We start from the raw sequence: 15,942 nt of genomic DNA, 5'->3' as shown, positions 1-15,942 counted from the left end.
TTTTCGGTCCACACAATCGTTTAAAAAATTACAAAACACTTTTTGAATTCCAATTCATTTGGGGAAAGATAGGCAAATCTAAGTATTACTAGTACTGGATGCAGAGTTCATTTAGCAATTGAATGAGTGAATGAGCTAGGGTGACTTTTCACCCTCGTCGATTGTGCTTTCTCGATTGCTGTCGAGAGGTGCGTTGTTCTGTGCGAGTATGAGTACTGTGGCCATGGAGTTGCGCATGTCGTATGCCTTCTTGCACACTTTGGTAGTTGCAATGTGGAGGTCGTCTGAGATTCGATCTTCTAGTTGAACCTGATACAAAAACGGACCAAATAACAATTTTGTATTTTTTTGTTAACTCATGTGGCTGCCTCGGTAATTTATGACATTAAGACATAAAGTCATTTTTTTCGAACAAAGTAGTTTTTTTCTTATATGGAATTTTAGTCGTTTCAAGCTCTATTTAAATTTTATCGGTTTGTCTTTTATGGAGTTTTAGTCGTTTTGCAAGCGCAATTTAAATTTTATCGGTTTCGGAGTTATTTTTGCGGGTTCAAACTTTGTCAAAAAGGCTTTGAACGCATCGATCGTTTTTACTTGAGCTCCATGGAATTGTGTTGTTAATGAACTAATCAACGCAATCTGGTAGATATGGTCTGTTTCTGACCTTGAGGACTCGGTAGTCTGGGATGTTTCCCCAGCACTTCCAAGACCTCTCCGTGAGTCCCATGGCTTCCTCCATAAAGTCGGGTTCTGCTCCCTCTTCGTCACACTTTGTGAATAACACTGCCAAAGGTGGACCCATCTATACACAACACGTGAAATTTGAACAAAAATATCATACCAACTCTTCTATATTTTTGTATGTAATGACTAAATTCCAGTTCATTTCGCGATGCGAGCCACTTAATAGAGACATGAAAATGACTCAAAGAAATAGAATAGTTACATTGATTGTTTAAAGACACGCTTTAGGTTAATTTTTACTCTCGAAATCAAGTTTGAATCGGAAACCCTTTGACGAAAAAGATAAAACTGATTTAATGCTATTAACTGTGGTCTTTTCCCATTTTATTTGTTTTGATATTAACAGCTGCGATAGCTAAGTGGAGCTATTATTGGCCTTGTCTTGGATTTTTACGACTCGACGAGGAATAATGGTGATCTTCTGCTTTAATCGATAAAGTGGCACTGAAAGAGGATTTAAAAGTCAATACCGCACGTGAAAACAAATGTTTAAGACAATCTGTTGAACAAAAATTTACAGACGAGACACGGAGTTAATAAAACATTCTGAGAGAGAACGAGAAGAAAGGTTGTGAAAAATTTTTTTGCTAAGCAAGCAATTTTTTTGGTCACGCGCGGTATTTTCAAAGCAGTTTTTTAACATTTTCGATCAAGATTACCTTATCTATTAAGTGCATGTTTTGAAGACTTTTTCACCATCTGAAGTTTTATTAGTCTTTTGGATGCTATTTGAGCCAATTTTCCTGGCAGTTTGACTTATGTGGATGAATTACCAGTATTTATTGCTCTCAAACAAAGTTTAGCAATTATATCAGTCCTGTGGTCTTCTTTAATGCGATTTGTTGCTTGAACGATTTTTCGTCTGACCCATTTGACTTTTTGCCCTCAAAAATGGGATAACAGGTAGCGCCCAGAGGGCATTAAATTCTCTTAGAGCCTTTTAGCTCACTAGTGTCCAAGTATGCGATTTACAAGAACTGTTTTGGAGACGTATGCTCATAAGTGAAGGGCGGATCTTAGAGTTTGAGTTAGGGCAGTTGCTGAGCAAAGTCGCCTAAATTTAGCATAGTCAGTATCGAAAAACGATAGGAAAATAGAAGCATATGAACCCATATAGTTTTAGATACCCGGCATTTAGACTGTTTTAATTAGTTACCAGGCATATTGTTTATCGGTATTGATGCCATTCCCTGTATCTTTTCATTGAAAAATGGGAATATATCTAACTACAAATTTATAATTTTTTTTACCTAAATCAAATTTCAGTTTTATTTTGTTCTTTCAATCCCAACCGGGGTTTTGTGAATCATTGGTGGTTATTTTTCGACAATCTGTGGATATTTCTGACATTAGTTTTGAGAATAAATTTTTTTTGTGGAATAATAATTCAATAAAGTCTAATTGTTGGACATTTTTGCCTATCTCAGATGCTCTTTTGTCGTCAAGATTTTTGTTACGACCATATGACGTGACGCTCTCCCAATATACATCTTTTGTCTCGCAATTTGATTTTCGCTAACTTCAAGGAGTCGAAGACAATTTATGTTCACTTAATTGATGGTAATTTTAAGGCGTAGAGATATCACAAAGTTAAAATAGAGACTTGAAAATTTCCTGTCCTCGGACCTTAACTTACTTACCCCATCGCCATAAACAAGTTGGAGAAATTTCTCAAAAAGTGGCCTTTCCTCGTGCAGCTCCCATCTAGCCGTTGAGTCAATAATATACATGATAACTGTAGCGGTTCGCAACTGCTTCAAATAATACTCCGACTCAAGACTATACCACGAATTCCTCATCTCTTTAAAATCGATTGTGATTGGATGCGAATTGGCCAATGAGGTTATAGTATCGGCAGTCAAGCCGAACCATGCTCGCGACGTGACTGTAACCCGGGTTTTCATTTTGGGTTTCGGTTTTTCTAGAAGGTTCCGAATGCTTGTATGGCTTTTGGCTGATTTCTTCTCGATTTCTGGTTGTTCGCCGAATAGAGAGTCTAAGTTGTTTCGAATAGTAGTTTTGCCCGAATTTTTGCGACCCCAAATAACGCACGAAATGTACGGAATTGATGGCATTTTACGAAACAGTCCTAGCTTTGAATTTTACGTAGTTGGTGGTTTTTGGTTAGTGATGGTAATGTATTTGATTAATAAATTGAACGCGTTCAGTTTTACAAGTTGGCAGTTTGTTTGAGTTTTAAAAACGTGCGTTATTATTGTTTGAAAGAGCTAAAGAAGCTTGCTTTACAATAATGACTTGAGTTTGAAAGCAAGTGAACAAAAGCGGTGGTGCAGCTGCGCCAAAGTTAATATGGCTTTAACTGGATGCTTTTGTTCCGGCGTAGACTCGGCAGAATTTTATTACCAAGTAATATCAGCAAGTTTTCTGTTTTTATGACCGTTTCGTTGAAGTTAGCTTATTTTTTGGCGGAATTTGTAAACCTCGGATGTAAAGACAGAAAATTAGTGTATGAAAAAAATTTAATTATGTGTATAATTGACTTCAGCTCAGCTTTTTCTTCACGAATTTTTTAATTGAGAAATTTAAACTATTCAACAGTAATTCAACGCTGTTGTTTATGTTTTGCGTATTTTCTGAAGTGCTGTTTTTATTTTATTTTCAAGTCCTTGCACCTTAATTGCTTATAATTTGCAAGTTTTTGTTTACTAATGGCAGAAAGACAATAATCACAATTAAAATGTAAATACGGTTTTAAAAATGACAAATCAGCAAAAAAAATTTTTGCCATATGTTTTTAAATTACATAATTGACAACCAAGACTTTTTAAGTTATTTCTTTTAAGTATCTCTAATTGTAAGGCCCCTGAACTCAATTATCAGTTTATTTTTTGTTTTAACCAATCATGAGTTGTAGTTCAATTACTGTAGTAATTTTCTTTTGGTTCGTAATCAACAGTTCTCTGATATTCCTACATTGTGAGGCACCTGAAAACGGATCAACTGATGATCTAATGGTGTGCTCTTTTTCTGTTGAACTTCATTGTACACATCTTTTGTGCACAATAAATAAACTTCTTTTGTGTTGCTCGATAACAGAGAATGAAAAATTTATTATTATTATTGTTATTAAAATAATCGAAGCCTAGCGGCTGAATTAGGAGCTACAAAAAAAAAACAGCCCATATTCGAGAGCATTTAATAGGTTATGTCAATTTAACCAGTTGCGACTGGTTGTAATTAAAAAAAGTTAATTTACAATCCGAAAAATGAATTTTGATGCGATTTAGGATATTCAAGTTGGTGCGCAGTTGGAGACGCAAATGCAGACTGGATCCGAATCAAGCTGGCCAACAGCAACAGTTGCCTCCTGGTGTAGGAAGCAGCAACAGCTGTGCGAGAACAGACATCAGATGTGTGCCTCTATTCGCACCCTCCTTCCACTCCACAAAGAGCAGTAGCACCAATTCTCACGTCAAAAAGGAAAAGGTATATTCAATCAACCCCCCCCTCCCCCACCACCTCGCCGTAACAATATTTTGTTTTCATTGACCATAACCTATGCGAACCAACTCATGCCTATTTTGCGCTGACTGAGACGAGACTATCTTGTATGATTTCCACAATTCCACCCCCCCCCCCCCTCGCACTTGGTACCTAGTAATGAACATTTTCAGGGGAATAGTTCCCGTTGTATTCAACTTCACTTTTACAGGAACAAGCCAAGGATGGACATTTCTTAAATGCACTCGAGAAATATTTGTTTTTCAGCTGTCCTCAAATGAGGTATCCCGCGTTCCACCTTCGTCCCGAGATGTGCCATCGAGTGCGACGACAGCAACAAGTTCTGCGACATCAGCTACGGATAGAATAACAACCCCGTCGATGACTCCCCAGGCTGGCACTTTCCCACAGACCCCAGTTACCCCTGCGAGTGCCGCAGTGTCACCCGCAGCCGCGGCTCCTGTCAACATCAACACTAATATTCACCCACAACCTTTACACCCATCCTTACTAAATGCACCGAGGACTCCAGTTGGCATTCGTGGACCTCACCCCTCAACTCTGCCTTTGCAACAACTCTCGTCGCCTCTATCGGCCCTGCCTCAACAACGTCCCCACCCAGCATTGCCTTCGTCTTCAGGAGCAAGCGTGACGCCGGGCTGGACCCCGGAAGAAATCGCAGAACGAAGCCTAAGAGGGGATGTAAGGTTAAACGCTGAGTTGCTGGCACGTCTAAAGGAGTCCGCGAATTTGCATCCAGGACCTGGTTCTAACCCTGTTGCCCCAGGTGCAATTCCTACCAGTACGGCGATGGCCATCCAGCAGTTACAGCAAAACGAACAAGCTTTGGCGGCTGCGTTACTGCAACAGAATTTAAACCCAGCCGCTTTGACTCCAGGTGCATTACCATCAGTCGCTGCCTCCGCCCTGGGTTCCATTCAAAATTTGGACCCTGCTTTAATGCTACGTCATATCCAAGAGGAGCAAAGAGTCCACGAACATTTGGCTACCCAGTCTAGACTAGCTCAACAGTTGAACTCAGCCGCGGCTGTTGCGGGTCATCATCAGCCGCAGCAGCAACATCATCAACACTCGCATCTACACCTACATATGCACCAACAATTGGCTGTCGCCCAAGCGGCGGCTCAGGCAGCATTGGGTGGAGGTGGAGGTGGTGCTGTCGGCGGAGGTGGAATTCCACCCTTCCCAGGTGCGGTCGGGCCAGCATCATTGCAGAATGCGGCTGCGCTTAATGCCGCCGCGGCGTCTGGTGGCTTGAACCCGAACAACGCAGCCGCTGCTGCTGCCGCGGCAGGTGTGGATCCAGCACAACTTGCAGCACTTTTGGGTCTTCCTCCTTTTGGAAACGGCAACTCTGGCGCAGCAGCTGCAGCTCAAGCAAATCCTCTTCTTTCAGCCTCCCACAGTTCTCCGGCAGCAAATCCTTTCGCTTCTGTCGGAGTACCCCCGGGTCTGGTATCTAGGGAGCGAGAGTTACAAGCTCAAGCTGCTGCTTTAGCCGGCCTTGTACCAGGGGGAGCTGCAGGGGCATCCGCTGGACTATTATCTAATCACCATCTCATGGCAGCAGCTGCGGCCGCTAACAGTCCAGGTGCTTCTCGGCCCCCATATCTGCCTGAAGATTACCTCTCAGCTTTGACCAACGGCCACTCGCAATACAGCGCCCAAATGGCCCACGAACACGAGTTGAGACGCTTTATGGTGTTGGAGCAGGAACGAAGGGCAGCATTTGCAATGAACGCAACCAGTCTGGCCAATTCTGGCGCGCATTCGGCGACCACACCTTCAGTTAGTGCTTCCGGCCATCATTCGTCAATACCTCCATCGGCAGCGGCTGCTTCGTCTCATCACGTTTGAGCGCTGAAGTCAAAAGAGAACATAAAAAGTTGCTGTACCTTTATATACTTAATCGAATAGTTTATACTGCAAACTTTGACGTTCTATTTTTGTTGCAAATGTATCTTTCAATTTTAGACGGTAATTTTTGCTGTAGAAAACATACCTCCTAAATAATATTGTTCTACAGTTTGTTTCATTTGACGTTGCTTCTCAAGATATTTAAATAAATTAATGTATTTAATGATGCTCTTGAATGACTTTGGATCTTCACTGGCAGCAATTCGCTCTGTTCTTCAGTTGACGATGTATCTCTTTCAAATGAGTCGGTAATGGATATTTGAAAATATGTTGCCTAAAGTAGTGCTTTTGGAAAACAGTAATTAATTATTGCTTATCTAGCCCATTTTTTTCGTCAGTTAAAACGTCAAATTTGTTAGAGAAAGAGATAAGAAAAGGTAGAAATGTAGCAACACCGTTGCAAATCAATTGAGCAACATTATTGTTCCGACCTACTTGTGCGAAGAGGAACTATATACATGGTTTTTTGTTGGTTGGAACTGTATAATTGGTTTTTTTGTTGAGTCAATTTTGGCCAATGGATATATTCATCGTAGAGAGTTGTGACTGGTATCATTGGAAAGCCCGTCCAACGTAGAATAGGGAATTAAGAGGATTTTAGTGATTAATAGCCGACCTCATCTTCTCAGCCGGCTATTATAGGGCTCCTATTTTTTTTACAATTCAAAGAGTTTGAATTGTATTGGGGCGCTGTGTTTTTAAGATCTGTTCACACATTTTCATGATTTTTGAAGTCAAATTGGAGTAATGATTTTGGTCACGCCGAAACAGGAAGTGGAGCGAAAAAGCGAGTGATTTTGCGGCGTGAATTTTTTTCGCTCTAAATTTAAATGAGAGTGAGAAAACGGTGTTTGAACGAAATTTCGCTTTCTCGCTGGTGGTTTTTTGTTTACATGCGGCAATTTCACTTTTAATGTTTTTTCGGCGATTTTTACTGTTTTTCGATTTTTTGGATCGGATTTTTTCTAAGTGGTGTTCCCAATCCATTCATAGTTCATTCTGCGTCTAGCTTTTTGTTGCTATGTTTTTTTACTTCGTCGAACAAAGAAAATGTTTTGTTTTACCTCATTTTGCCGCTTTTTCAACATTTTGCGTGAAATCTTTTTGACTTCTCCAGGCTTGTTTCTTCTTTCATTTTGCTAAAAGTGATTTTGAACATCAGTTGCTCAGAAAAGACTTGAAAATTTCCTGTCTTCGGAGCTTAACTCACTTACCCCCTCGCCATAAACAAGTTGGAGAAATTTCTCAAAAAGTGGCCTTTCCTCGTGCAGCTCCCATTTAGCCGTTGAGTCAATAATATTCAAAAATATGTGCTCGGCTTTAGTTTATAAGACTACTAAGTTCGTAAGCAAGTTTGTCAATTTTCTAAGTTTGTAAGCAACGTACCAGATCTGGCTGTCCAAATTGATTGGCCTTCTCAATCCACTTAATTGAAAGTGATCGCATCGATTGCAGAGTCCTCTCATGTTCTCGGCTTAAGTGGGATCACAACAACAGTAGTTGTGAGCATGGGTACCAGCAGCACCATCAATAAAGGCAACATTCTGTATTGTCTTGTGTCTAAGGTCTTCGACCGTATTGCCCCAACTTGTAAGTTGTCAGCAATGTTATGTTGAGTTACCCAAAGACACAACTGAGTTTCATCGCGTGGTACGTTGATCTTTTACATCTAGCCAAAATCACAATACCAAGAGGCTGCTTCTCAAGACCGCTCCATCATCTCGAACCTCAGACGTTTGGGGATAGCTCCCAAGACTTATTCAACAATGTAGCCTTTCTTAGGACCCAAGAAACATCTTCCCATATTAAAACAGAGGTGGCATTCCTGGACATGGTCCGTGCCAAACCTATGAAGGTAATGAATATTCTTAAACTGTAACTACAAGCCGCTCTCTTGGCAGCAGGTTTAGAAATGGAAATCTGTCGAGCGTTGACCGTTAATGTGGATAAAATCAAGTGAACAGTAGCATAGATTCGCAGTGGTTAATCTCAAACAATAAGCAACCTATCTTTATTTCACATTGTGTGAGTATTTTCTGTGAGTAAACCAGCGTTGAACAATCTTGTCTTCATGAGATTTAAGCCTGTCAGTATCGCGCTGAACACTGACGTCATAGATAAAATTAAGCTCTGTATTGTCATCAAAGAAGAAGATGAGAATATCTCATCTCTGGTTACATCAACACCCACGCGTGTTAAGTAACCGACTGAAATTGATTCTCTTTGATAACTCTGACTGCATCAGCTGCAAGCGCGTTAACTAACCAAGTGGAGTTCTGATTCCGTGTGATAGTTTGAGTTCTTTTCGAAAACTCCTCTGTATGATATCCCGCATGCTAGGTCTCTTACCATCGCACCATCGACGGCAGCATAGTCAATTCGACTGAGCTTGACTAGGCTGAGCGTCTTCTCTATTACTTTGTTCAAATAGGCTGGCTTAGTTCCGAAAGAATTGATCTTTGTGTTATATCCGTCAAAAAAATAGCCCCATCGCTCTGTTTTCACCGTTTGTTGGGCCTCATGGTCTCATCCGTTCTTTTGGTCAACTCCGACTGCTAGTGGAAGTTCACATTTACAATAAGCATCCTGTCGTGCCAGATGCACGCCATTCTTTCGTTACACTGTTTCTGCAGTATACTCTCTTGACAAAAATTACTAACAAGGCTTTAAGTATTTGCGTGCTGAAGTACAGAACGTTATGCCGCCCTCAAAATAGGTCTCTCGCCACGTTCCAGTAAATGCAATTGTTTTGTGCAAACGGTTCTACACGTCGGTTATCCAACCATTCGTGGCTGGAATTCCTAAACAGAAGATTGCCTACAAGTCTCGCACTTCACCAGTACCGGGGTCAGTAATTTTGACCCACTGTACGTCAACGTTCGTCGGAATACTGAGAATAGATGGACGTTTCTCTTCAATTGTCTGACTAATCGTGCTGTCTGTGTTGAATTCGTCCCGTTCATGGACAATTTATCGAGTTCAATGGAAGTGGATCGGTTTGTGTCTCACGGAAGTACACCTGCTACGATCTGGTCAGGTAATAGCACGATCTTATTGGTGCCGAAAAAGAGCTTCGTGAGTCTGTTGAAAAATCGAACAAGACGAATATCGCCGTGGAACATGGGCATGCTTGCAGAAAGTGGAGGTTCAATTCGCCAGTGCGCCACACCATAATAGCATCGGGGGAGATTGGTCCGTAGTTTTAAGAGACTAGTCGGTGCGGGTAGCCTCACTGAGGTTTTGATTACCGTATTTTTTGGTAAACACGCACTCAATTGACGCCCGTTGACCGCGTTGGCGTCAACCCCTCTTGCATAAGCGCAGTTACACCTAATCTTTTTCCACTTAGTGACCAAGCGACATGAATTCCTTCAATCATTGGCGTTGACGATCTTGATCATCGTAAACCGTGCACTCGCGCGCAGACATGTGGAAATGCAGTTTGGTTGCGTCGGCTGAACGAGTATGTACCTGCTCTGAACCGTAGATCTAAGTGGTTGACGCTTTACGAGCAGCATCTAAAGTTGGTTGATTTGTTTCCGATAGTTAAGAAAATCAGTCCTGGGGTTACTATCCCACTTAGTCTTGAAGGACTCCGCTACGATTCTGCCAGCGTCGAACGCTCCGCCGTTTCACTCACGCCATCAGCATTGTTAGTCTCCTCTCTCGTGAAGCTGTTCCCAATCATCACAACATCTTCCGGGTAAGAGAATCTTTCAGAGTACATAATGAAATGAGAAATACATCCTGATAACTTTATTGCGTCATTTTTTTCAACCGTTCAAGCCTTTGAAAAAGATGAGCCGATCAGAATTGAGAAATCTAAAGTAATACCAAATTTTTGCGCAGTGCGTGCAAAACTTGTTTAGGTAAAATAGAATTTAAACCTGCTAATAAACTAAATAAACTAAATGTTAGATCAATTTATGAACTGAAAATCTGATTGCTCTTCGCACTTGTAAATGCCTCTTATGACTTTAAATACATTTTTTTTCTGTCTGCAATGGCAGGGAGTCTGACAACTTTTTAAATCTTAGTTCTGTCCACGTGTAGCTTAGTTTCAATATATACTGGGCAAAAAATAATGCAATTGAAGTAAAAAAGATACTCTTATGGTGGTTTTTCATTCAACTAACGTTTTTTGGGTTATGCAAAATTACATAAGTTTTGAGATTTTTTTGCAAATTTGCTTCTTTTTGAGATTAATATTTGTTCCGTTTCAAGTTATCGCACTAATGACAGGTCCAAATGGCGTGGAAAGAATGCTTAAAGTTAATTATTTTAGTCACTTTTAGTGCTGCCACTAAGGGCTGCGATTCTATTCTCTTGCAGAAATTAATAGAATGTTTCTGTTTTTGCCTCTAATTTTCATTCTTTTTGCTGTCCTACGGCATATTCGTGACAATTAAAGTCCTTAATTTTGTCCCATAGATGTTGAATTGAATATATTTAATTGTTTCAATTTTTAGCTCCCAGCTCTATTGTTGAGATCAAACCCCTTTTTTCATATATTAGTTTTTCTTGGATTTCAATAATTGTGCAGTTGCAAATTAACCTATTTCTGTTTTAAATTGAAAAAAGGTTTTTTGGAAAATTTTGAAATATTCGTTAATTAAATAGTAGATTTTAGATCTCTTTCAATTTTATCTAATTTCCAAAAATGGGACAAAGACAGTTCTAGATGTCTCCAAGATCTTCACAGGTAGCTGAATTTTTTTGAGATTTGCGGTCAACATTTTTCTGGGAATGACGAAGAGATAAAATTTCTAAAGATATTCTACATTCACAAATTCAGCTTTGTTCATTAATAATATTTTCTCGACCGCAGCTGTTAACATTTGAAAATGAACTCAATTACTAAAAAAAATTGTTTTTCAAATCTTTCTGACAGCGTAAGAATTCTTTCTTTGTAAGAAAATTTAACATAAGAAAACAGGAAAATCATAGAACTACAGCAGCTATGGCAAGTAGGCCCAAAAATGGGCCCTAGAGAATTACAGATCTTACAAAAAACGAGCATCAAGATTTCAATTTTTTTCATGACTTTTGCGAGCAAAGTTCATAGCGCACGGGATTAACACCGATTTTAATGGGAGGTTCAATTCGCCGGTGCGCCACACCATAGTGGCATTGGGGGAGATTGATCCGTAGTTTTAGGAGACTAGTTGTCGGTGCTGTTAGCCTCACTGAGGTTATGATTACCGTATTTGTTTGGTAAACACGCACTCAATTGACGCCCGTTGACACCCGTAGGCGCCGACCCGTCCGGCATGGACGCAGTAACACGTAATTGTTGAAATCAAACCCCTTTTATTCATATATTGCTTTTTCATGGTTTTCAATGTCTGTGCAGTTGCAAGTTAACCTATTTCTGTTTTAAATTGAAAAAAAGGTTTTTGGGAAATTTTTTGAAATATTCGTTAATTAATTAGTAGATTTTAGATCTTTGTCAGTCTTATCTAATTTCCAAAAGATGGACCAAAGATAGTTGCAGATGTTTCCAAGATGTTCACAAGGAAGTGAATTTCTTTTGAGTTTTGGAGTCAACATTTTTATAGGAAAAACGAAGAATTAAAATTTCTAAAGATATTCTGCATTCACAAATTCGGCTTTGATCATTAAAAACTATTTTTCGACCTCAGCTGTTAACATTTGAAAAAAAATCCACTCATTACTGAAAACTTTTGTTTTTCTCAAATCTTTTTGACAGCATAAAAATTCTTTCTTTGTAAGAACATTTAACATAAGAAAACAGGAAAATCATAGAACGAGAGCAGCTATGGCACGTAGGCCCAAAAATGGGCCCTAGAGAATTAAAGATCTTACAAAAAACGTGCATCAAGATTTCAATTTCTTATTCATGACTTTTGTGAGCAAAGTTCATAGCGCACGGGATTACCACCGATTTTATTGGTGAAAAATGTATTAACATCAGTGCTAATTAAAATATGCTAATTCAGTCGATTTTTAGACATTCTGCAGACATCAAATTACGCTCTCGAATAACTTTTCAGAACTCTTCTTCAGGTCAGAAATGAATTGAATGAAAACTATTCTTTATTTCATGCCCTATAAATTAAGTACCGTTGAGAAACCGTTCTCATCTTCTAAGGAGTTACAAACAGTAAACATTGCTTGCTTGGTCCGAAGTAACCAAAACTGAAAACTTTTGAAGGGGTTTATACGGCTTCAAACTATCCAAATCGAGTGTTTTTAATTTAGAAAATTCTAAGCATTCCCTTTCGTCAATTGAAATTGTAAGTTTTTACTAATTGTTAAGCACTCAATGGCTGGGCACCAAGTATTTCTGGCCAGGCAGACATTTTTCGACCCAGTTTTTTTAGAGGATAAGAAAATTTGAGAATCACCGTTTTCTGGCAGTAAAAACATTAGCACTCAAGTATTTGTCAGATAGTCTTTTAATGAAAAAATAGACTGATAAGACAATAAATTGTATTTTTTAACTTAAATTTCGCAAAATTTTGAGGATTTTTTAAGATAACAATCCTAACGCCAGAAGGCCATTTTTAAGCTGAGCCAAAGACTACTGGAATAAAAACAACATTACTGTATTGAGTGTAGCCCACTTTTTTCCCTTTTGGCGTAATGTCTTTTTAAATGGTTTAGAAGTACTTTTTCTTCCAATAATTCAGAAGCCAACGGTCACATTTGATCTCGATAGAATTATATTTAGAATTTTACTGCAAAACTGGATGTAATCGTATTCGTGTAGAAGGTAAAAGCAAAAATTTATCACCCAATGTGTTCTAACTTTACTGATTTTTACCCCAGTTTACTGCTCAAGCTTGTCGGATCATGCAGTACTTTCAACCTAAAAAAGAATAAAAATTTGAGTCTTTGTCATTATTGCTAGCAAACTTTATCTTGATTTTCAAATGCAGTTATTTTCACAAAATTTCAACGAAAAAACTATGGAAATATAATGACTGTCCAGATTAAAGTTATCAACTGTTTCTAGGCATAAAAGGCAAACACTTCAGTTTTGCATTAAATGTTTCATCTTATGTTTGTGTTTTAAGAACAATTATTTATTTTCAAATGTCGAATTTATTTTTGGTCTTTTGTACTTCTATCGAAACTGTTTTGCACACTGTTGCTCAACAGCTTATAACATTTTGTGAGGTATAAATTTTTTCTAGAATGAACAATTGGCCACAAGTATTCAGCTTTCCCTCTGCTTCCGCAATCTAAACCAAATAAGCTTTTTTTTTCACTGCCATTGTTACATTCGAAATCTTAGATCTCACAAATAGAAAAGTTGCAATATTCGTTTTCAAAAAAAACGGGCAAAGCAATTTTTGAACATTTTGCTTACATTTCCAATAAAAAAGTATTATGTATTCTTTGTATAGGAGATGCTCAAAGATGGAATTCATCAAAGTTTGTAAAGCTGAGTGCTATGTTTTTTCTGTAATTCTTTTTTTTAATCTTGTAATTTATTTATCGTTACTTTCTTCATAACTTATTATAGCGACCTATCTGTAAGCTTTTTTAAAAGTAAAATCAGGTCTTAGTCATGAAATCAGGTATTCTTTTTAAAGAAAGGTTTATTAAAACTGCAAAAAATAATTGCATAGTTTTGTGTGCTGAATTGGAGCATCAAATTATCTACTTTGGTACACAATAAAATGCTGTTCCAATTACGGAGACTTAAACCTTAAAGGTTCACAAGGCATACTCTGTTCAGACGAAAATTCTTGTGGGTAAAACATTCAAAATTTTTTGAGCCTCACTTGAAGCATTTTGAAGAAGAGTCAAAGTAGAGTTAAATCTCCAAATGACTTTTATTTATTTTCGATGACTCCTTTTGTCATATTTGGTTTGGTACCATAGGAAAGGGAAAAAATGTCTGAGCCGATTTTTTACCAGATGTGGTAGAAATTTGATTCATTTCTTTCAATCATAAAATTGTTAGGCTTCTATCTGATTTATTGATTATATAGGCTATTGATTATATATAAACTATAGCGGCTTCCTATGGAAAATTAACAGGAACTTTTTTTTATTTTTTTCAGTTGATAGCTAAAGTTTTTCATAACCCTTTAATAAAAAGTTTTGAAAATAGCTTGTTTTTAATTTGCATTTTGCCGTATTTCTCTAATTGTTACCAAGTCTCAGTAACTAAAGGTTTTGAAACCGCTTTTTCACTAAATGTTATTTTTAATTTTGAAATGTGATCTATATATCGTTCTTTTTGTAAGCGCATGGCATATTCTGAATAATGACAGACTTCAATGGCTTTTTGAGAAATAAAAAACTTATTAATGAATTTCAGTTCCTAGCTAGTGTTTTTATGTCTTTGAAGTTAATTGTTCTTGAAAAATACTGTGTTTTTCAATTTTCCCCTTTTGTTCCTTTTAAAAACCTGTTACCTAGTTTCTCTATTCAGAAATCACATATCTCCTTTTTCGCGTACAAAGAAGGCGCAGTCGGAAATATTTTAAATTTCACAGATTAGAATTCGGTTTTAACGGCTTTGACGCCGTTTTAATACAAAATTTATTAGATTTTTTTCGTCAGTTTTTTTTTTCGTTTACTTTTGTAGACGTAGGACAATTGAGTTTTCAGGGTAATGACAGGTGTCGATATGTGCATGTTGCGTTATGATTAAACAGAAACCTATTTCAAGATTTCAATTATTGTCTATTGGCTTTCAATACTTGAAATTATTTATTTTAAAAAACTTATACTTTTTCAACTGTGATTTTTTTTCGAATGATTAACTTCTTCATTACTTTGACATCTAGGTTTTTAGAGAACTATCGCTGTTATTTATTTGCATTTTGCTGTTTATTTAGAGTTTCAAAAAGGCACAATTGAACATATCTAAGGTTTTAAGTGCATTGCTTATTGTTTTAACTTCTGGTATCTTTGATACTAGTTTCCTTGCAAATTGATTGTTTGTTTTTATTTTTTGTCTTTCTCTGCTCTTCTACTCTTATGTCTTAGTTTGTCTACTTGTTACCGAGTCTCATCAAGGACTGATCCCATCTTTTTTTCTAGTGAAGAAAAAATCAGTTTCTATAAATTAAGTTTTATTTGAAACTATTTTGATTTTGTTTTCGTGTAGTTTTTTTTTTCAAAAAGTAGACATCGAGTTTTGGATGTAACTGCTTGATGTTATTTGATTTTTTGTTTGTCTTTTCTGGTAGTCTTAACAATGGCAGGTCTCATCGGCCCACTAATGTGGCATTATTTACCTTACTACGTGATTCAAGCTGTAAACCTTTGTTCATAATCCAGTTAATTTGAAAGAGATTTTTTGAAAGTTTTCTATCTCTTCCTCCTTTGGTAGACAATTAAGCCAAGCTTGATGATAAGTGGGGTCAGGACATTATGTGCGATTGCACATTAACGAGCTTTTTGTTTTGTTTTAAAAATGGAATTTACAGAGCATACCAACCCTCCTTGATTTGATTTGATTTAATTTGAGTGAGCTGCTAATAGTTTTTGTTAAACGTTTTTTTTTCAAATATATATCTCAAAACGATATTTAATTGCTGTTGTTCAAAAAATTTTTTGTGCCATTTTTTCAGAGAAAAGAACGTTTCTTAGTTAATGTCTTCTCAAAAAATGTTTATTGGGTGTTATCTCAGACTGAAATATTCAGTGTCTTTTTGTCTATTTCTATTTGACAACACAGTTTTCAAACGGTTTCTTTTAACGGCCGTTAATTAAAAAAATAAGCTTAGGTAATCTTAAGCTATGCTTGTCGACGGCTTCAAAGCGCAAGAAATCACTTGAAAGTTTTTGTTCGGCATTTTTTGAAAACTATAA

At 37.5% G+C, this 15,942-nt stretch overlaps 2 protein-coding genes across 2 annotated transcripts in view; one reads left to right on the top strand and one right to left on the bottom strand.

Moving 5' to 3' along the window:
• LOC142353913 (uncharacterized) overlaps positions 1-6,464 on the top strand; it is a 91,794-nt gene extending 85,330 nt beyond the window's left edge. Inside the window, exons 16-17 of the mRNA XM_075406143.1 lie at positions 3,993-4,191; positions 4,474-6,464. Coding sequence (XP_075262258.1) covers positions 3,993-4,191; positions 4,474-6,084 — 1,810 coding nt within the window. The 3' untranslated portion in view covers positions 6,085-6,464. The remainder of the gene's footprint in view (positions 1-3,992; positions 4,192-4,473) is intronic.
• LOC142353914 (uncharacterized) lies at positions 29-3,098 on the bottom strand. The gene is made up of 3 exons (XM_075406144.1): positions 2,385-3,098; positions 665-802; positions 29-309 (listed from the first exon to the last, which is right to left on the bottom strand). The coding sequence occupies exons 1-3, from the start codon at positions 2,817-2,819 to the stop codon at positions 136-138; spliced, it is 747 nt and encodes a 248-aa protein (XP_075262259.1). The 5' UTR covers positions 2,820-3,098; the 3' UTR covers positions 29-135.
• Positions 6,465-15,942: the final 9,478 nt, after the last annotated feature.

Source organism: Convolutriloba macropyga, chromosome 15, assembly GCF_964194025.1.
Source record: "Convolutriloba macropyga chromosome 15, txConMacr16.3, whole genome shotgun sequence".
NCBI classification, from domain to species: domain Eukaryota; kingdom Metazoa; phylum Xenacoelomorpha; order Acoela; family Convolutidae; genus Convolutriloba; species Convolutriloba macropyga.
This window is presented reverse-complemented; position numbering and strand designations above follow the sequence as displayed.

Bases quoted from the DNA above. Each gene is read 5' to 3' on its own strand.
- LOC142353914 (XM_075406144.1), bottom strand. From the start codon at position 2,819: ATGCCATCAATTCCGTACATTTCGTGCGTTATTTGGGGTCGCAAAAAT. The intron at 803-2,384 runs GTAAGTAAGTTA...TGTTGTGTATAG, and splicing joins AACTTGTTTATGGCGATGGG to ATGGGTCCACCTTTGGCAGT. The intron at 310-664 runs GTCAGAAACAGA...TTTTTGTATCAG, and splicing joins CAGACTACCGAGTCCTCAAG to GTTCAACTAGAAGATCGAAT.